At 54.0% G+C, this 21,399-nt stretch overlaps 1 protein-coding gene across 1 annotated transcript; it reads right to left on the reverse strand.

The window, feature by feature from the left end:
• Positions 1-1,009: 1,009 nt before the first annotated feature.
• On the reverse strand, positions 1,010-17,269 carry LOC131215131 (MOXD1 homolog 2-like). The gene is made up of 6 exons (XM_058209515.1): positions 16,994-17,269; positions 4,780-4,935; positions 3,244-3,522; positions 2,980-3,165; positions 1,810-2,637; positions 1,010-1,426 (listed from the first exon to the last, which is right to left on the reverse strand). Exons 1-6 carry the CDS (start codon positions 17,267-17,269, stop codon positions 1,070-1,072), a joined length of 2,082 nt encoding a protein of 693 aa, XP_058065498.1. The 3' UTR covers positions 1,010-1,069.
• Between the last annotated feature and the right edge of the window lie 4,130 nt (positions 17,270-21,399).

A 21,399-nucleotide genomic window follows, 5' to 3' on the forward strand; every position in this document is an offset into this window, starting at 1 on the left:
ACCCGCTGGTAAACGCATATCCGTCCGCCGGGGCTCGGTCGGCCAGAAGTTAGTTTCGGAAATAATTTGAATGTTTGATGTAAAGTTCGCCCCGGTTCCGGTTCCGAGTTGCTGGGGCTTCCGGTGAAGATGGTGCCCGTCGAATTATCCGGCGGCTGCGGCTGCCGGTCGGTCAACGGAATCAGAACCACCCAGGGGTTGGTGTGTGTTTTCGAGTTTATGCAACTCCTTGGTTCCGGACGGAAACTCGATTTACATTTGCGAAGAAGTCCTGCTTTTGCGGTGTCCGGATCAGCGGAACTGTCGGAGAGCCCACCCCACAGAAACACGGTTTTCAATCGGGTTTTTTTTATACAACTTTCGTGGTTTACAATATTTTATTTTCAATTTGTTATCGGCTCCTACTAGCAATATGTACAATAGTTGGTTGGCGCTCCAGCCCGGTTCCTCCTTCCGTTCCTGGCCGGTTCGCCTAGCCCTCTCTGTGGTCAAGGAATTCATTTACAATTTGCAATGCTAAAACTGGCGCACTTTAAAGAGTCCGGAGATCCGGAGAGCTCCGTCCTGCAGGTCCTGCACTCTATCTGTCTCTCGTTATATATATATACACAGCTCCGAAAAAGGCGACGATCTGTCTCCTGCGCCGCCTCTCATTTACATATACAGCTCCCTGAATTAAATACATACTACTCAACACACACCCCATGACGCGGCATCTCTCGCGATTCGTACAATGACTAGTTAACGTGTTTTGTGATGATGTCCGGTTGTGTTTCCTTCGTTTCCTCTCTATTGGTTTGACTGTCACGCGACGCCGGCTCAAAAAGGTTCTGGTAAAAGGCGGCAGGAATTGCCCGAATTGAGACCCAAAAAAGTCTATCGCGGATACGCCCCTAACGTACTGTTGCCCCCCGCTCCCGGGGTCCCAGACCCAGTCTTATATCACTTGCTGCCCCCCTCCACCCGTCCCACTAGTGGCAGCTTTCTTCTCGTCCGAACTCTCTTGGCCATGCGCTTATCACAACTTCGCCTTCGCGGGAAGGCTTCACCACCACCAGCCGTCGTCGCCTCACAGCGTTAACCTGACCGTGTTGATGAAGATGACGAACAGGATCATCCGCGAGACGGCCGCCAGTCCGGCGGCGAGGCTGGTGGTGGGCGTCGTGGCGCTGGCCGAGCTCCGGATCGATTTGCTGCGGGCGGCCGCCCCTTCGATCACGTTCGTCCGCTCGTCCTCGAGCGGTGGCCAGTCGAGGCTGATGTCGCGCTCGGTGACAAACCGATTGACGCTGTTACCGTAGTTGCCGTACCCCGTACCGGCCGACCCGCCCTGGTGATGGTGGCCCGCCCCGTTGAAGCTACACGTCGGCATCGGACGCCAGATTTTCGTCAGGTTCGGCGCGTACGCATCGATACTGTCCGTACCCTGTGTCGGTGATGGAATGGAAACACGTTAGAAACCGCCGTTAGGGGGAGCAGGGAACGGAAAGGACACAGGACATTGGTAAACTTCGGTGCCGGGAGAGAGAGAGAGCGAGCGAGCGAGCGAAACCTCAATATTTGCATAAAATTGATTTATAAAGTACTTTGCACCAAACTTTGGGCTCCGTTCCGGTGGTCTCGCCCGAAAGGGGACGAAAGGGTTCGACGAGATTATTGGCCGAGAGTCGAGAGATTCATTAGTTGGTTCGGTCCGGGACAAGTCCGGCACCACTTGACCGATAATCCGGAACTCACGCTCGCTTTCTCTCTCTCTCTCTTTCACAGTGAAAAGGATCTAATTAATTCGAATATCGACGAGAGCCTTACCGGGATGGGAGTGTTGCGGGCGCTCCAGCAGAGCGGCTTGAAGGCCCCCTTCCGGATGACGTACTGGAAGGCGTTGAAGTTGACCCGCCAGTCGTACGTGAGCAGGCGCTCCTCGAGCGTCATCCCGGCAATCTCCGGTGGCGATGCGATCCGGATCGGATTGGCACCGGCCGCCAGCTCGTTGATACCGACGGCGTGCAGCACCGTCGGCAGACTAGGGATCGAGTGGCACGAGGTGAGCTCCTTCTGGCGCGGATAGTACAGGCTCAGCACCAGGCAGGTCTCGTCGCGTGACGTGTACCCCCCGAGGGCGATCGTTTTGCGGCCAGTGCTGTCGTACGTACACTCGGCGATCAGTCGATCGCCCGGCAGTGCCTTCACGGGGCTGTGAAGCCGGCGGAACTCCTGGTAGTTCGCGTCCACGTTCGTGTCGTGCGCCACGGGCGTCAGCTCCTCACGCTGCCGGACCTGCCGCAGGCGGATCTGTTTGCCCATGTGGTTCGTTTGCATCATCACGGCGAAGATGTTGATGCCGGGTCGCGGGAACGCGCGCTGCGTACACTCCTCGATACAGTGGCCCTCGGACAGGACCCGATCCTGACCGGGCGGGATGATGTGGCGCCAGTTCGGTTGGATCCCCACCGAGAGGACGCCCGCATCGTGCTTGCGCAGCGTGGTCGTGTAGTACAGCCGGAGGCCCGAGTTGTCGACCCGTGGCGTCAGATCGACCGAGTTGCTCTGGAAGCCGGTGTAGTGTGTTTCCATCATGTAGAACCGGGCCTGGTACGAGTCGAGTGGGTAGCCGGCCTCCAGCGGAAACGTAAAGCCCTGCGAGGGAGAGAGAGAACGGAGAAAACAATAAGTAACATTGTTGAGGGCGCACGTTCCGACGATGAATTCCAATTCCATCGGCACCGACCGGCGCACAGCATGACGTGCGCTGTCGTAACCTCCAAATTTTATTCACGTCATGTCCAAGGTGTAACATACAACAATCATAATTCTCTTGGCGCGATTATTTATGAAAAGGGACGCCCGTGCCCAGCCACAGTAATCTCTCCGTCGCGATCGTCACGTTGCGCCTTTCGGAGAAACCCATCCAAAAATCTGGAGGAATCGTCGGGGTGCCGTTGATGGAATTCATAATCATTGGCGTGGCGATGGGCTTACCTCTGAACCGCGGGACCACGCGGCCACGATCGAGTTACAGGCCAGCAGCTCCTTTTCGGCCTGAACACACGATCGACCAAACTCGCGCGACATGATCTCTAGCTCCGGGGACGATCCCTGGCATTCGTACAGCACCATGTGCTTCAGGTGCGGGATGTTCGATCGCGACTCGATCAGGGGCTCGTACTGTGGAAGGGAAACAGATCGAGTTAGAAAGGATTAAATGAAGATGGGGACTAAAGGGTCCGAAGAGACCGAACTTACCCGAATCATGTGCTGTTTGCGGACGAACTGATCCAGCTTGAACATCGTGCACCAGCGCAGATTGTCGTCGGTCTGCGGTATCGGTACGTCCTTGTTGCGCAGCTCGAGCGTTCGGGTGCGCGAGTCCAGCTCGATCGGGACCTGGTTGACGCGCTGCGTCAGGAAGATCGGCACCGAGTCCTTGAACGCGTCCGCCGGATCCGGTAGCGTACCGATACCCTGCGCCCCGTTCTTCGGATCCCGGGCGTGATACATGTAGATGATACGTATCGTATCGTTCTGTGGAAGGAACAGAGCAGAAGATGGGGCATTATCTATCTGTGCGTCAATCGATGGCGGCTGTGACTGACAAGTTCATCAAGAGCTCCGGGGGGAACCCCCACTTCAATTATCGACTTCAATTCGTATGTAAATTTATTTAAATCCTTGCCGGTCTGCCTTCGGGACTCGCGGATCCCGGAGGGACTCCACCAGCACTTAATCGCCGAACACAGTCCGACAGAGCTCCCACCCGGCTCGTCGACAATACTTTCAATGGCCATCGCAACCTGGCGGGATTTTCACAGATTTCCACAAGGAGGTATATCCGCAGGCCCAGTTAGTGATCCGCGTGGTGGAAGTAGTTCCGTGATACTCTCTCTCTCAGTTCACCGACTCCGGACCGGACTCCCTAGGGGGTAGAAATTGCAGATTTCAAAATTTATCTAACTCCCAACAGCAAACCACAGCAGCCAGGACCGCTCGGTGGCAATGGCCACAGGCGATCCGGCTAACGCCCGTGGTTGGTGGTGGTGGTGGTGGTGCATCCATCACTGCCAGCCGAAAAACGGTTCCGCCACCGCCCGTGTCGAGGTGAAAATCCGGGTGCATCCGCACTCGGCGTCCGGTACTTCTCCCGGCGGTGGCGGCGCTGTAAGCGTTTTATAATTTGAATTTGCATTCATAACAGTGCGCAATTTTTGCGCTATTTGCATAAATTCATCATCGTCGGCCGAAGCGCGCCACCAAACGGCGCCCGGAGTAGGGATCGCTACGATCCCGGCCGGGGAGGAACCTCCATTCATTTCCATTTCTGAACTCGGCGCATGGCGGCGGCGCGGAGAGAAAAATGATGAACTTAATGTGCTACACTCTCCGGCCACGTTGGCGTAGTCATCGTCCGCCAGTCGGAGTCCCGTCGGTGGTGCTTGTCTTGAACTTCACGATTTCTGCGCGTTGTTTTCTTGTTGGCCCCGTGGTGTTTGCTCTCCTTTAGCCCTCGCCATCGTCGTCGTCGTTGAAGACGCTTTCTTCATCAAGTGGTCTCGGGGAATCTCGGGTAGTTTCAAGTGGAGAGATGGATGCAATAATTTATGTCGAGATTCCGTGCGTTACTTGCTGGCCCCTTGCTCCCCAACAAGTCTGGCTGGGATTTTCGTTGATTTCCACAAACAGAAAAACTGGCCACAACAACAACTTTCGTACAAACTTCACAGTCTGAGCCCTAATTCCAACTCCGGTGTGTCAAAGATTCGAAGGCCGTTCGCCGACACTTACCGTAATCGGCACATCCTGCGCCGTATCGCACGTATCGAGCTTCCGGCGGAAGCGCAGCACCGTGTGGGTTGCGTTCTCGTACCCGAGCAGCAGAATGTAGTCCTGCGACGGGTCCACGTGCGGTTCGCCGTTGCTGTTCATTTTGAAGTGCCGGTCCTAAAACGAAAACGAAAACGAGAATGGGGAACGATTAACAATCAGCGAATGCGATGTACGGCGCAAGCCGTCGCTTAATAAAGTCCGGTCGAATAAATTAACCCATCATCCGTTCCCCGTTCGGAGCCGGCAAAGTTCGGAGAGGTTTGGTGCATAAATTATGAAAATCAACCCCCGCGCGGCCAAGAGAAGGTAAGTGTGTCCGGTCGGGTGGTACGACGACGTAAACAGGTGGTCAGAGTTTTGCAAAAAAACATTTCAGGGTGCTAATTGTTTCACACCAACGACTCACGACTGGCCGAAGCCGGCGAAAGGAGTCGTACAATTTACACTCCCGTTTATAGGATCTCGAAGGCGGGCTAACACAGGTTTCGGGGACGCTAATTTTTTGTGTCCACCCTGTGCCGGTTCGCAAACGGTGAGAACGGCACCGTGCCAATAAATCAATAGGTGCGAATTGGCTGGCCCCGTGAAGGGAAGTGTGAACCGAAACGAGAGCGCGTTGGACATTCGTGTGTCAAGTTGGTCCCGCCGCTCATAATCCTGCGTTGAGCGCCGTTACACGCCACGCCACGCTGGCACCTGCCCCAACCAAAACACGGTGCCGCAACCGCGTTAAGCCCGGCACGACACCTCCCCCGGGGAATTCAAGCCAAGAGCAGCCCCTTAATCCTCGCCGCGTGATGAGTCAATGCGCCAACACACACACCACCGCCAAACATCGCAAGGATTAAAAAGTAATTAACTTGGAGACGGCGTCGGTGACGACGCCTTCGAGCAGCATTCTTTCAAGTCCGGGTATTCGAGACCGGATCGGGGGCACCCTAGATGAGATCTAGAATGTGACCGAACACTTCTACACCGGACCAAATAGAGTTCGGGGAAAAAACAACAAACTAAATCCCAAACCGACCTAACCGCCGCATTGTTGCGTTGAGGTCCCAGCTCGAGATGTCGAGATAACATAAAACATTCTTCTCTCATGTTGCCGCCAGCCGGGAGCACCGCTCCGCACGCCGTCCCGACACACCTCCGGAAGTGTGTCCTCGGCCGTGGCTTCTTCGAAGAAAAATGAAAACCACAAACCGGTGTGTCGCCTTCGGACGCGCCACACACAACTGTCACAGCAAGACCAAGGGACCAGGGACCAAGACGACGACGTCGACGCCGACGTGTGACTAATTTTAAACAGCACCAAAGCCTCTGGTGGTGCCGCGGTGACTGGAGACAAGATTAATTGGGTCCGCGCGAATGTAGGCTAATTCCGGGACTGGGCCGGGAGAGAGCGCCCGGAGACCCTACATCAAGTGGCGCGCGAAACCCAAATAAATCCCCGACGACGATGCCGGACGATGACAGAGCGAGCGGAGCGACCGTTGGGACTTTTTTTTTTGATTAATTGAACGTACGATTATCGAGGCCGGTCGCCGAGGCCGGATGTCGGAAGACGGCCGCCGCCGCCGCCGGCCCCAAAGATGCTGTTTCACCGGAGTTAACTGTTTTTTCTTGTCTTTTGCGCGGCTTCCTCTGGCGAGAGAGTGGCCGGCCGCGACTTCGATAATTACAAGGTGCGCCAAGGTGATTGCGACGCGACCTCAAAGAGTGCGCCGAGACCCCGCCGGGGCTTCTAACACGTGTGGGGATCTCTGGGTAACCCATCATCATCATCATCACCGGCCATCATCGTTCTTCGGCGGTGATGGTGAGTGAAAGTTCGCAAATTGTGCCACACCAACACACATAACCGGTGGCGGTGAGAAGGCACAAAAAATTAATTCAACTTTTGATTATGGAGACGGCTCTCCTCCGGCTGACCTGTGAGTCCGCGGGAGCTTTAATGTGTGACCCAGAAAGAAGGTAAAATTGAATCCCCAGCGAAGCCCCAGAAGGCTCCGTCTCCGAGTCTTTTACGAGACCCCTCAACCCCCTGGGGGGGAGGCCGCACCGCACGCAAGGGTCTAAGTCTCTTTTTCCGCCCGCTTTACTTCCGGATTTTCTTGGTCCACCGTTGGGACCGTGCACTATCCGCCGTAAGGGCCCACTGCCAATAAAACTCCCGGGTCCGGTACGAACACGAACACGAACTACCCGGAACCGATTTGAGGACCCGGTCCCCAAAGCGACCCAACCCAACAACAATCGCCATTGATTGAAATCAATTTCCGTTCGTGAATCTGGGTTTTCCCCGATTCCAAGACGTTGTTTTCCGTTTTCCGTTTGACGATCGCCAAGAGACCGGGGCTGAGATGAGATGATGGACGATGGATTTGATTGAAAACTATCGGGTGTCAAGCGATTCGCCCGGCTCGCCTCCAAAAATGTGTCCAGTCACCGCACCCGCGGACACACTTCCGCACACCGCCAGGTCAGGAAGCCGGGTCGGTTGCTCCAAAAATCCAGTGACGGAGAACGGAGATTTGGAGAGGGTCGTCCGGCCGCTAGGCGGCGCTACCGGCGATTTGTAGCTGCTAATATTTACTCTAATGATGGCGGCGATGAGGCGATCAATCATTTTAAATTTAGACCACGCGGTGTCGCGCACTCCATGATCGCTAATGCTGCCTCTGTCAGGTCCTGCGCGTGTCTATGTGGCTGTGTGTGCTACGAGGTTACGGGTTCCGGAATGTGGCCTTCGGAGTGGAGTTCACGTTTGGAATTCCAACGAAAGGACACGGAACGGCAGGGTAAAGAGCGGCAGACAAGGAGACACACTCGAAGGCCCCAGGATTGCGCGTCCTTCGCTTATCGTAACGACGGTGAGTTAATTGAGCGTAAATCTTGAACATCCCAAAAAACTTTAGCGACGCCGCCGCCGGGATACTTCGGTGAGTCATCAAAGGCGGAATCCAGACGATCCCGGCGGATCGTCGGTCACTATCAGCCGCCGATGTTCTCACGCGCCCCGACGGCAGCACCCCGGAATCAACCCGATCACCCCCACTCTTCGGGCTTCTTCTCTTTGCTTCGATTTGTCGGACAATTCGTAGCCCTTTCCCGCTTCATTCGCTTCTCGGAAGAACTGAAGAGTCGGGAACTGTCCGGGACTGAAAATATTTCAATTTAATGTTTTGTGGGTTTACGGAAATTCAGATTATTCGTAACATCTTCCCGTTGCTGACCGCACCGCCGCTTGTAGGGCTGGCTGGGGGGACAATAAAAGTGTTTTTTTTTCATTGGTACGGGGTGAGGAAGAATAAAACATAAACCATTCGCCCCTCGTGGGTTGTTAGCATGCCCCCAGTGGACATGAAGGCTCCTCAGACACACACGGAATGTTCCCGGCGCAAAGGGAGCAGATAATGCTGCTCCGTGCGCGCCCCAAAGAGACCCCACGGCGGACCAAGACATTCCGATGAGAAACTTCAAGTCCGGAGGTTCCTCTTGACCCACACTCATACACATGCTGCTGTAGGTGCTACCGGGGAGTGGCCGGGGCGCAGCGCTGGGGGCAAAAAGTAATGTTAATTAAAAGCAATTATTCTTTCCCTCGTCAAACGGTCGGGCCCTTTGCGTTCGGTGCGTCGTCTTCGTCGTTTTCGTCTTGGGCTTGGCTTTCTGCGTCGGGAATTCAGAAGCCCATCTGAAGCACACGGGAGACAACAGAGCGGAATCGAGGTTTACGGGCTCGCCCTTCGGTTCCCAGAGCCCACAGAGAGAGGCCCATAGGCCCATAAACTCGAGGAGGGTTCTCGCTTTAATGGCGATCTTGAGAAGTGCAGCACACGCAGTCGGTTCGCTTCGGACCCCTTCCTTCTCCTGCGCTGGGTGCACTGAGGCTGCAGGTGAGCGAAATTGAATTAAAGTCAAAACAGTTTCTAGCAAAAGTCGGCCATCGACTGCCATGGGGAGGGTTTGGTCCCGTTAGGCCACAAAAACTTCGACCGCTCCCCGCGTCTGTGACTCTTCGCGTGATGGAGCCATCGCCGTTGGAGGACCTGGCGCCAGTCAGGCAGCCATCTGGAGCGTATGGACTAATTAATAAAAATTAATCCACAACGTGTGTGTCTGGCAGCGTCGGATTTGCACGGTTGCTCCCGTCGCCAGAATCTGGGCTAATGCCGCCGGGTGGGCCAATTACCTCTACCCACAGGCACCGGCAGTAGCAGGTTTCGAGGAGCAGCTCCTTGTTCAGAAGCTGCTTCAGAGAACCTCCGAAAACTTCGATCCATCCGCGGCAGCAGCCGGGAACGGAACATAAAGCAAGACACACGTACGACGTACGGGGCGCACCGAGTTCGGCGCCGGTATCATCGCCCCGGTCGTCATCATCATTATAGAATGGATATTATGCTGCCTTCAATTGCTGATGGTGCGCGCACTTGGGGCCATCGCCGTAGCCGCCGCCATCTGGCGAGCAGAGGGTTTGCTCTTCACAGCCCGGCCACAGGATACCGTTTCTCAGCTGTAACGACGCAAGGTTATGATTATTATGACTTGCTGGGACCCCGGGCCGGGGGCACACCCGAAACCAAATGAGGAATCATAATGCTGCCTCGCGTCTGGTCTTACATCCATTTTTTTTTTTGGGGTCTCTCTCTCTCTCTCGGACCTTTTGATTCCCCGACGGTTTTGGGCGAAAGATTTGGCCACGGTATTTTTCTTGCTTAACTTCATCCTTGTGTCGGTGTAATGACGCCGATGCTGGCGACGGTGGAAAAGTTTTCCCACTTAGGACCACAGGACGGCCCATCCTTGCGCTCAGACAAATATGACGCCAAATTATTATTACTCCACCAGCAGCAGCAGTTTGTTTGTCGTCGACCGGGCGGACTTAGATCAGGGTGCCGTGATTACGTCGCTTGGCCGGAGCAAAATATGTTTGCCACAATAAAAGTCCTGAATTGGGTGCCCTCCACTGGACGCGGGGTGAGGTGTGTTTTGATGTTGCCCAACGGTCCGGCGGGGTTTGATGAACCATTTCGCCGCTATCCGCAGTGACTGCTCCGTGATTGGCTACTACGATCTATTTTAGGGACCAACCATCTGTCAAACGGTGGCTGGATGCACCGTCAGCACTTACTACTTCCATCCAAGTGACCTACGCGTGCCTTCTTAGTCGGGGAAGAAAAACACTAAAGTCCCCGAATTCCTGGCCGGTCATGGTGTGTTTTGGGTGCAATCGTAAATAGATGGAACCGGATGCAGTCCGGACCGGAGTGAATGGCCAGTCATAAACCAAATTCTGAGGCCAGCGGACATCGTGTAGACCAAAGCACACTGGGACCCGTGTTTCTCTGCAGGAGAAGCACCCTGTTTACCCGAATCGCTACGGGGTGCGCGCCTGCCGTAGGCAAACTTCCGAATTGCTTCAGACACCTTGTACACCTTGACCCCGCCTTTCCTATTCTTTCTAGCTCTCGCTTTTTCTCTCTCTCTCTCTCTCTTTCTCCGCGTCTGCCGAAGGAAACTCGTTGGCGAAGTAATTTCTATTCAAAATGACTTCAAAAATTGAATTCCATCATTTTCTCGGCTTTTCTCGAGGAGCTCGGCGACCCTAAACCTCGGGAATCGTCGTCTTTCCTCAAAAACATTGACACCACCGCCGGCAGGGGCGCCCTGGTAAATGTTGCATCGATGGAAAGGTCCCCGAAAGAGCCTCCCACACAGACCCAGACCAGAGCCGGGTGTACGGGCTCCTTCACAACTCGAACTCAATCTAAATGCTAATGCGTCCACCTCCGTCCTGTGTAACGGATACCGGGGGGGGAGGGCGGGAACCCGATGCGAAAGGATGCGCCACTCACGGACATAACTTTCCGGCGAGAGCGCCAATACCTTCGCGGCGGCGGCGGCGTGCTTTCGGACAGGTGCAATATGTTCGCAAGTTTTCTGGGTCATTTGAAGTACCTTCATTAGCAGAGCACAGGACTACGGCTGGATGCTGTGGGCCGGTCCCGGGGCGATAGTTTAAGACACTGGTTCGCTGACTCCGGAAGTGCTACCGAAAAAGGTTGCCCCAAAAGCTTCACTGATTGAGTTGTTGCCAACCCTGGGCCGGTGGGCCCGGTTGGGGGGAGGGGGTCCTAATGTGGACTTAAATGGGAACGTTTATGGGCCCCACTCCTTTAGTACATTCGAGGCCGAGGCGCTTTTGTGTGATCGACCGGGCGCCGTGTGCCCAAAAATGGGGCCACTCTTCCACATGACCGGGCAAACCAGGGACGTGGATTAATGGCGCCCCAAGAGAAGCCTCGAAGGAAGGCCCCGACGGTTGACCCAACTTTTGCGGGTCTTCTTTTGCACTTTTTATTTCCTGACTCTCTCTTTCTCGCTCTCTACAATTCCTGGTCAAATAAATCATTCAAATTAGTGGCAGGGCCATAATTTCGGAATTGGAATGGTTTGTGCTAGGGGGATATAAAATCGCCCAAAAACGAGAGAAAAGTGTACGCAAAACGCAGTCAGCGAGTGCAATAAAAGATCTCCGTTGACTCCCGCGTCCCGGAACTCCGTGATCCGTGAATCCCGGTGGTACCTGGTGCGGTGGAATTTCCGAAGAACTCGCCCAAGACAAGATGTGCTCAGGGCAGTGGGCAGAGGGTAGAAGAGACCCCGCACCGCACACAAATTCGTAGCCTAAAGAGTCGTTCCTCCTACCAATTAATGTTAGGAGCTGCCCCTTTTTCTGGTCTCCTTGGGCGCTCACCTTCGTGTGGAACTTTTTCCGTTCCTGGGTCCCTCTCCTGGGTCTTCTTCTCGGTCTCGGCCAAACATTATTATTTTGCTAAACTTTTTTTCGGGGCGCTCCTTCTTTTCCTACGCTCGGTTTTTGCCAAATCAACCCCGAAGCCCGCCCACCACACACACACACCAACCGGGACGCGCCCGGCTCTTCGGTGGTCTTCGTTTCCTTCGCCGGAAGTCGCAGCCGTCCCGGAGAAAAAAAAGGTAGGCTCTCGGGCGGGCTGGCGGGCTGGCGGGCCGGCCAGTTGGCAAAGCAAATCATAAATCTCTATCATTGTGAAATGAGTATTCTTTTCGAAATGTTTTGCAGCCAACCCAGTCCCCCGCCCTGCCCTGCCACCAGTCGGCCACTTCGTGACGTTTATGCGTTTATATGCTTTGTGTGCGAAAATGGGCTGAATGGGTGAGGAATTTTTATGCTCTCGAGGGGGCGTTTTAACATGTTTTGCGTTCCTGCGTCTGCAACAGGCAGGCGGGCCAGACAGCTCTAACTTAAAGTGCGGTTATCGTTTTCTTCATTTCCATTTTTTATTTCTGCAAGTTCCTGCAACATGTCCACGGACCTGAAGATAGCTCCAGGATAGCGAACCATTAGAAGGCGAGACACCACGTTCCGGGAGTTCCTCCTCCGGGATACGGTTCGCATCGTCCGAAAGGGAATCGCATTTTCACAGAGAGAGAGAGAGAACATTCCTGGTTCCAACAGAAATGGTGCACCCACGGCACACGTCCGTCCAATGAAATTGTCCAATATCTGGCGTCAATCACCTTGCGCGCGTCAATTTCCCTGTGGAAGTGGACAAAGACCACACACAACCCGGCACAAGGACAGCGTCTAATGGGTCGGGGACAATCATGAAGTCGTTCGCCGAGACGAGAGTGGCGTCCCATGGCGGTATTTTTCTGGAGTCACCAACAGGACCCGGAGTTCCGGGAAGCTCTCATCCTTTGGAGTCGGCTGGCTCCAAAGGCGACGCCCAGGGCGGTGTTATGGTATGGTGTCTCTCAAATTTGCATATTACATTTATCAGTCTGAGCACCGAGGCACACATAATAGCGGGCACTCTGGGCTAGATTTAGACCTTAACCGAAACAACGATCCTGCCTGCCTGCCACGAACGGCGTACGCAACCGGCCAGGACCAGCCGGAACAGGAAGCAGAAAGCACCGCGCAGAGAGAGCTGGGAAAATTCATATTTTTTCGCCCGCTTTTTTTGCGTGCTGCCCCAAACTACGCTCGATCCGGGGCGCATCTGTGCTGGAGAGAAGAACGTTTTGCTGAAGATAAACTGGTTCCAGCACACACACACCACAAGAAGAAGGGGGCCGTGTCTCGTGTGCTTGCGGTTGACCACACCAGCCCGTTGCCCGGGCGGTTGGTCCCGAAGCACCTGAGCACTCCTCCGGAGAGCCGGATTGTGTGCTAAAGATTTGTTTATCCAGCCGAGCCAGCCCCAGAAACGATGTCGTTGGGACGGATATTAAATTGTTTTAAAACGTGTAAAGCAGGTGTCGTTCCGTTGCACCCCCGCCAGTCGAAGGGACCGATGGGAAGCGGAAGCGGAGCGCGCTGCAGCATCGAATCGGATACGGTTGGGGGTGCGATGCACTAAAGTGTTGGGAGTTCCATTTCATTCTCGCCGGCACACCGTACTACCGTGGCTCAGGAATTCCTTCCAACTGACCAAACTGTCAACAAAGAACAGGTTTGGGAAAGAAACAATTCTTGGTTCAATTTCCTAGTCATTGTTTTGCATCACATTTTCGTGATCATTTCACGATCATTTCGGCCTTTTCGACCGAAGCTTTTATTCCTGGACTTCTAATAGTTGAGATAAGAGTCGAAACAAAGAATCTGTTGAAGAATATTCCAGAAAAAAAGACTCTCCGAGTTAGAAGCGAATTCCCGATATATTTTGCCCACAGTAGCAGTACGATTGTTACGAAGGTTCCTCGGTCCACTCGGTCTCAGGAAGCCCGGGCTTGAGCGGAGGTATCCATCAAATCCGTTGACTGGGCTCGGTCCCGCCTAGGAAACCCTGGTCTGGAATTGACTGGAAGACGAAAGCTCCCGAGTCCCGGATTGCCCAGCGAGTCAAGATCGGCGGACGTAAAGCGGCAGCAATCTGCTTTCTCTCGTTCATCCTTTACCCGGGACCCGGAACCGTTTGCCTGGCATGGCGGTGCATGTAACTGGAAACACTCTGGGGCCGTGGGGTGCGGGGGTTTGCAACTCGCTAGTTGGCAGTTGGCAGAAGTTGGCCAGAAAATAAATGGCGCCACATCCTTTTTGTCCGCTTTCGGACGGTGGACGGTGGATAAAAACTTGAAGGATTACCAGCATTGCACCGTGCACCGCACACACAGAGCGGTAGCCCCAGAGCAGACCAGCTGGGTCCACCAATCGTCCCGACGGAATCGTCCCGGTCGCCACTCCGGGCTCAGCCTGGCGTGGCGGCGTGCAGATTGGAGCATATTAATCAAGCGTCTGCGGCGTGCGAGAGAGAGAGAGAGAGTTGGATGTAAATTGGGGAAATGGTCCTGCACGCTAGCTGGCACGGGCTGACGTATCCAGAGATCGCCGGGTTTGTGGCCGAAAAAACGGTCGGTCGTGGCACGCGGCGGCGTTTCCGTGCGCAAATCAAAACAAATTGATTTTAATCAACTCAACTGATACTCCCTTCAGCTTCAATTACACAGTCATAATTTACGCATGGCCCAGAAAGCCCAACCCGCTCGACCGAAAACTGTGCGGCTCATGCCATGCCCGTGCCTTGGAGTCAGCACGCAACAGTCCAGAACTGAGGAGCATAAGAAACAGAAGAGGAAGATGAAGAGCGTGACCGTTTTCGAAACCGTCCCGTCGACGTCCATCTAATATGATATCATTTTTATGTCCCTGGGATCCGGACCACTCGCTCCGGGAAGCTCCCGGGACCGGGGAACCGACCGAACCGAAAAAAAACTCGGGTAACTAGAACATGGCCTGGCCGCCTAGTTACACAACGGAGGGTTTCGCTCGGCTCCGTTATTGTTTCGCTTCGTTCCTCCCATTCCCCATTTTCGATTTCGAAACCCGTGTCCGCGGTCGCGTTTCTCGGTCGGGGGTCCCTGCGCCCCAGCCCCAGCCAAATGATTGCCACCAATCAAGATAGTTTATCTATCGTCGGTTTCAGTTCCGAACGAAGGTTCGCGGGCCCAACCCGACCCCCAGACGGAACGATGCGCGAAGATGCCAGATTCCGTTCCGTTCCGTTCCGTTGTGTCCAAATTGATTCCAATCACCGAACCCACAACCACCGCGAATGGAGGCCCCAAAACGGCGGGACCCCCAGAAAAAGAACAATATCAATTGTAAGCCATCTCTCGCCCCAAACCAGGTCCAGGGCACAAGATGGCGGCGTTGGGACGGCCGTAAGAGCCGTTCCCGTTCAAGTTCAACCTCTAAATCATCACACTAACAAGCTACGCACACGGCACAGCGCAAAGCTGGAGCTTCGTCGTTTGGCTTCTTCGGCCGGCAGGTGCCGATCCCCCAGTCCCGGGTAATTTATGCAACAGTTTTTCGGCAACTTGCTCGGTGGCGTGTGCGTGGAAAAGCCTGGACCCTCTCTCTCATGGAACGTGGAAGCTTGGGTTTTCCACGCCCCGAAAATGTTTCCTGAGGGAAGCCATTTTGCGCGAGAAGCGAAACGGCGTGGTGTGGCGTGAATTGTAACGGCCTGATGAGTAACAGTCTATGTAAATACCCCGCCCCGGTCGTGGACTGGACTTCTGGCCACGCGGAAGACAAGCGTTCCCTGCGGTGACCAGCGACGCGGACAAGGCACGCGGATCGAAAACAAACGCCTAATTGTATGATTTATTCCCTTCCATAAGGAGCGATCGCAAGCAACATCGGCTTGCCGCGTCATTAACGTCGGGACGAAAAAAAAGAGGCGAACCGAACGGGTTGTTGGTGCTAATTCATGTCGCGAAACACATTCGCCGAACACACAGAGTTCCGTTGTTTCGCCTCAGGACCGGTCTTCGGATGCACTTTTTTGTCCGTAACTTTTGGCCCGAGTCTGTGGCTCGCCCACTAATTATGAATCTGCCGACTTTGCCGGGAGTTGGGCCCCGCCACGATGCTTATCGCGATGAAGATGAAGCGCGCGCAAAAACCGGCCCCCACGGGGCTGTTTTCCTGAAGCCGTTTTCTTTTTGGGTCATCGCGCAAGGCGCGCATATTTGTTTATCGCTGACCCCAGATCGGAACCCGGCCGGAATCGTCCGGATCGCCTTCGCCCGGGGGGGGGGGGGGGAGAGCGACCCGGAACCGAACAGCATCCCAGCCGAGGACCTGGCCGTCCCCATTCCCTTTCCGGGCTGCTAAGAAACTGCGGGGGCGGGAGGTGACGGGCGCCAAAGAAAAGCGGGAAATTTATCACCACTCATTAATAACATTAATTAAATTATAAACAGCGAGTCACCGAACGAAATGTCCCGAGACCGACCCGAGACAGGCTGCCCTCCTTGCGGGCCACCAGTGTATGTGTGTGCGCACGCATAATAGAATCATAAGTTTTTTTTTTTCTGTTACGAACGCTTTCATTATCGCAGCATATCGAGAGCCGCGCCTCGGAACGGGGGGAAAATCGAATAAAATCCCGACCGAAACCCCGAGGGACATGACCCTTTGGAAAACCCTTTGCTCGTTTTGTCGTTGTTGTTTTTTGCCCAAGTTGGCCCTCGTTTTCGCGATCGTGCAGCAGATAAACCGCAAGCCGGAATCCTTGTCCCCGGCAGGCGAAATCCCTTGCGGAGGATTATCATCATCATCGTGATGTCCAAATGTTTGTTTGTCCGTTGCTCCGGGCTCTGGCGATTAAACTGATATCATTATTCGTTGTGCGCCTTCCATTTTTTGTGGTATCCACCACAGTTCCACCTTCATCGGGATCGGATAAGCGTCTCGATCTCTCTCTCCCCGCATTCTCGTGAGGATCATTTTTGTGATTTATGATTTCGGAACCCCCAAAAATGAGCGCAGACTGCTGATCGTGCTGATCTCGTCACCAAGCAGCAGGCCGTCATCGTGATCGGAGCCTGCCGGGCCGTTAACTCCAACGCAGACAGAGCAACACAATAAATGCAGAGGAGGGCATAATCGCGCCCGAAACGACGAAAGGCCGCCACCCGGAACCGCCCGTGAACAAATATTGATCTTGTCCACGACCACGGCGTTCGGCGACGACAGAAGACAGAAGATTAAGAGGCGGAGGCGGGTCGAAGACAAAGCCGAAAAACCTGACGTCCCGTGGCCGGGCCGTGGGCGGCCGAATCATGTTTTCAATCGAGTAAATCATGACGCGCGCGCGCTCGTGCGACTTACCTGGAAGTGAACCTGGCCATTATCGACCCACCCGATGACGATGTCGGCGCCGTAGATGGTGCCATCGGTGGAGAAGCCGAGCCCGACGTAGCCCTGGGTGCGGGCCTGCACCTCGAACGTGATGTCCTGCCCGGTGATGCTCCACAGCAGCCGATAGTTTTCGTCCAGATCGACCGCGTGATCCCAGTGGGCCGCGGTGGCCAGCGAGCCGAAGATCGCGACAACGATCACTGTTGTTAGCGTCGCCGCCGGCGAGAACACTTTGGTTGAACACATTTTGCTGCTAATTTTTCACTTCTTCGCAATTCTTGCTCCACAATTCGCTTCTTCAGAGCGCGCTCACAGATGGACAATTTGTATTTTCACTTTCTCTCGAGTGGCCGGATCACCACATTCTGCTCCGAAGCCAACACCGAACGGCTACAATCTGTGGAGAGAGAGAAAGCGAACGAGATGGAAATAAATAAGCATTCTTCAATAAGTAGCGTAATGGGGCTGCGAATTTGCCTGGCAAAAAAAAAGTTCCCAAAAAAACCGATCACCGCATAAACATTCTCCCGCGCACACGATCCCCATCCCGTGGCCTAAGGGTCCTGTGTTTTATGGACATTTTTAACGGTGCCGCGGGTGAAGCCATAAATTACGAGGCGACGCACCGCACCATATTTTGGAGCCGCCGAAGGGATTCGATTATGGCCGGGCAGATGATGCTCCTCCCGTTGACACACGCCTATGGCGCGCGAAAATCTCTTTCTTACGTCGGCACCGGCGTCAGGTGTTGAGCCGGCAATCGAATTATGTCCTTTTCACGCGGCGCCCCAAACGGTACACGCGGGTAGAAGCTTTGAATTTCCGTGCCACTTATTACGATATCTGTGAGTGAGGCCGTGCCGCCCAAATTTGAATTGCTAATACCGCTTGCCGAGCAAGAATTCAATATCCCAAGACTTTCGCACGCGCGGTGGTGGCCACAACCCGGCGCGGGGGGCGGTGCGCGCAATTGACGGCAAGAATCCCGGTCGCAATTTAATACCACCACAATTCACAACCGCAAAACGCGGCCCCTAATGGTGGCGCAAAAAACCTGACGCATGGTTCGCGGTAACGAACTTAATGATCGTTCCCAGTTCTCCTGTTACCGCGAAGGGCGTAGGAATGAGCTCGAGCACTGGGTCTACACGTTATCGATGCATCTGCGTACTGTCGTGACGCCAGCAAAAATTGATCCTCGAGGGTCGGGGCCTGAAAGGGGCCGTCAATAAGGGAATCAATTTGGAGAAATTAGAAACACCATCTCCGGGCGATTCGCTTCGCTTGCCAAAAATCCTCATATTCTAGCCTGATGGCGATGGTGAAAAGATAAAATTTCATGCCCTTTCTTCGCGCTAAAAAAAATGAAGGCACCAACAACAAAGCGGATCCCTAATATAATCTCTAAATTTGGACAAAAGTGGGGCCCCGTTTTCTCGGGACCGGTTATTGCGAGCGAAGGGCCTTTTTCGAGGAACTCCATGTTCAAACATATCAAACAACTCCACAACAAACACCGGACCCGAATCGGGGCCCGGGTGATCGGATCCTAAAAATACCTTCGCTTGACCGCTCCGTCGGCAAGAAGGGTCTAGCTGGGCCGTATCTATGGCAGGAAATCTGAAACCTCGCCCAGCTTGTCTAAAGTGCACCCAAAATGCATCCATTCCGAACTCTCGAACCCTCGCCAGGCCAGGTTTACCTGCAGCTCGGTAAACTCGGTCTGCGATCGATCGTTTTGTGGTTCTGGATGGCCGCAGGACATCACTCAGACGGCTTACATCCACCTCCCCATCCCTGGCCAGTCCAGGGGCTAGTGATGTTGCAAACTTCTCGTTGCATCCCACAGTTCCAGTTCGCATATTGTTTTGTTTCTTGCTGCAAATGAAAACATAGAAAACTTTCAACCATTCTACGTGTTTTCGGGCAAACAAGTCGGGACGACTCACAAAAAGGATGCATCAATCCATTGGTAGGGTACCTAAAAACAGGCACCACAGGATCAGAGCAGAATGCGCGAGAGAGACACAGAGAGTCAAGAACCGAGGCAAGAAAAACAGGAAACTAGTGAACATTAATAAAATATTTTACTTTCCCTCCGGTTGTTGTTGATGCTACGGCGTGTTCTCTCCATCATAGGGACCCGGGATGCTTCTCTAGCGACCTCATAAATCCTGGCTCTTTCTCCCGGTCGTTGCCGTACACCCCTTTGGAATGCCCTTTGCGTGCGTGTTTTGACAGCAGTCCCTCGAGCCACGGACTCGAGGAATGCTGACAGCCAGATGGTTGCATCCGAGACAGAGTCAGCAGAGTGGCAGAGAGAGAGAGAGAACCGAGGGCCCCAACGGTTTCAACGACAAACTGCAAACACCTATGCAGTGTGTCTTTGTTAGCCCGCGATTAGGTTTTTGGGCGAATAGGGCAAAAGTTTTGTTTGTTTGCTCGCCCAACACCAGTCAGTTTTCCATTGTGGACCCGTTGCCATTTTTTGCTCCGTTGTCCTGTCACACAAAAAAAAGGACAACACGATGATGATGATGATGTTGCGGTACGCATTTCACACCTTCGCTTTTTTTTGCACGTGGCCCGTGATTTTTGGCCAACATAAAAAGGCCGATGCGCATCCTGCATCCTCTGCATTGACACACGGTTGTGTTTTTGTCATTGTATGTTACTTTGAAGGATGCGAAAGCGGCCTCGAGAACGGCTGTCAAAAGACGCAGGTCAAAATATTTCGGCCGAAAGGGGCGGTCCACCGGTCGGGATGGCGAATTATGGACAAACAAACATTGCCACGAACGCTTCCTCTGGGGGTGTCAAAGATTTTGGGCCCTGCATCGAAAAGACATTGGGACTGCAAATATTACCGCCCAGAAATCCTAGGCCTAGGCGGAATGAATGGGAGAAATAGAACTGGAAAGCGACGATGGCGGGTAAATTAAATTCCATTCTCGGAATTCGGGGTTCACTGAAACTAGTTTTCTGAGGCTCCGACCGAAGACTCGCTTCCTAGACGACGATGGTCCGGGGCCGGTTCATAAATTATCTACGAAACTATGAGCGCGGGGCCCGCAACCTGGGGCAGTGTATTTGTATTAATGAATCGAATCGCCTTCGATCGTAAACAATCGACCCATTCCGAGCCCGGGCCCGCACCATTGGGCGAAGAAACTGAAAACGGCGCTCGGGTTCAAATTTCCGTAATGTTTTCATTTTTCGACCGTTCCGGCGTGGATTAGATGATTTATCGTCGGGCCCTGGGCCCTTGGTCTGGCTTCCCTTCACCCTGAATAAATGGTTTAATTACAACTGCGATACCTGGCCGTCTGCAGGGCAGGGAATCCTGCTCGAAGTTATCCCTTCACAGGAGCGAGATGTTCCAATTTTTCTGAAGCATAATTGCTCGCTTTCGAATGTCTGGTGCTCTCAAGGGGCGACCCTTTTCCCTATTCTGGTCAAGAACCGGGAAATCGAAGCGTGAAACCATTTTATTCTCGCATCCTTAAGTTCCAGAACAACAACAAGCCCGGGTCGCGGGTCTTCGAACGGGCCGGCCCGCTCTGGCTGTAATGGACGGGAAAGATTATGAAATTATCCTATTAGAGCAATTAAACGGCTCTCTAAAAGCCCTGGCGACGTTCCGTGGGTCGCTGGCTGTCCCCGCCCGTCTGGACGCCAGGCTACGTGGGCCGAAGGTTTATGGACGGGTTCTATCAATAATTATCATCGACAAGCGGTCCCATTTCGGAGACATTCTGCTCCGGGGCCGGACCACAAAAGGCTAATAGAGACACACACTGGTCGATACACTCGCGTCCCGGGTTTGATTGCTTCGTGAGTCATCCCGTAGGCCCGTGCGTGAGTTATCGGGATCGGGACTAAGGGAACGTCCGGACTGCTGATTAAACAGAGAAAGAAGCGAGAATCTGTCGAGAGCCGAGGAGCGGAAAAAGCTAAAACACAACAACGTCCGGCGGGTTTGGGTTGGGTTGGTGCGCGACCTGACATCCGAAGGCCAGAGAACGGTGGTATTGCGTGGGAAGAACCAGACGCAACAGACGTGGATTACCGGGCTCTTCTTCTGCGTCGTCTTCTTCCAGAACTTGAAATCTTCGTTTTCGGACCCGGACCCGGACCCGACCGGCCGTCCAAATCCTACCAGGCAAAGCAGGCAAAAAGGCCTTCAAATTTTTTTGAAAGAAGACGCCGAGGCACGCCAAGAGTAGCGGAGCTCAGTCCCGGGTCGGGCCGGGACTGGAAGAAAATGGAAATTTTGAAATCCAATCTTTTCCACCGGCGCGCCCGGTGTTTTACGCGTCTGGGTCTGCTGGGGCCGCGTCTTGTTGCGCTCTCTTTCGATTGCTTCCTCCGAGGAG

This window comes from Anopheles bellator, chromosome 1, assembly GCF_943735745.2.
Source record: "Anopheles bellator chromosome 1, idAnoBellAS_SP24_06.2, whole genome shotgun sequence".
Lineage (NCBI taxonomy): Eukaryota > Metazoa > Arthropoda > Insecta > Diptera > Culicidae > Anopheles > Anopheles bellator.

Bases quoted from the DNA above. Each gene is read 5' to 3' on its own strand.
- LOC131215131 (XM_058209515.1), bottom strand. From the start codon at position 17,269: ATGTGTTCAACCAAAGTGTTCTCGCCGGCGGCGACGCTAACAACAGTG. The intron at 2,638-2,979 runs GTAAGCCCATCG...TCTCCCTCGCAG, and splicing joins CGTGGTCCCGCGGTTCAGAG to GGCTTTACGTTTCCGCTGGA. The intron at 1,427-1,809 runs GTAAGGCTCTCG...TCACCGACACAG, and splicing joins CCCGCAACACTCCCATCCCG to GGTACGGACAGTATCGATGC.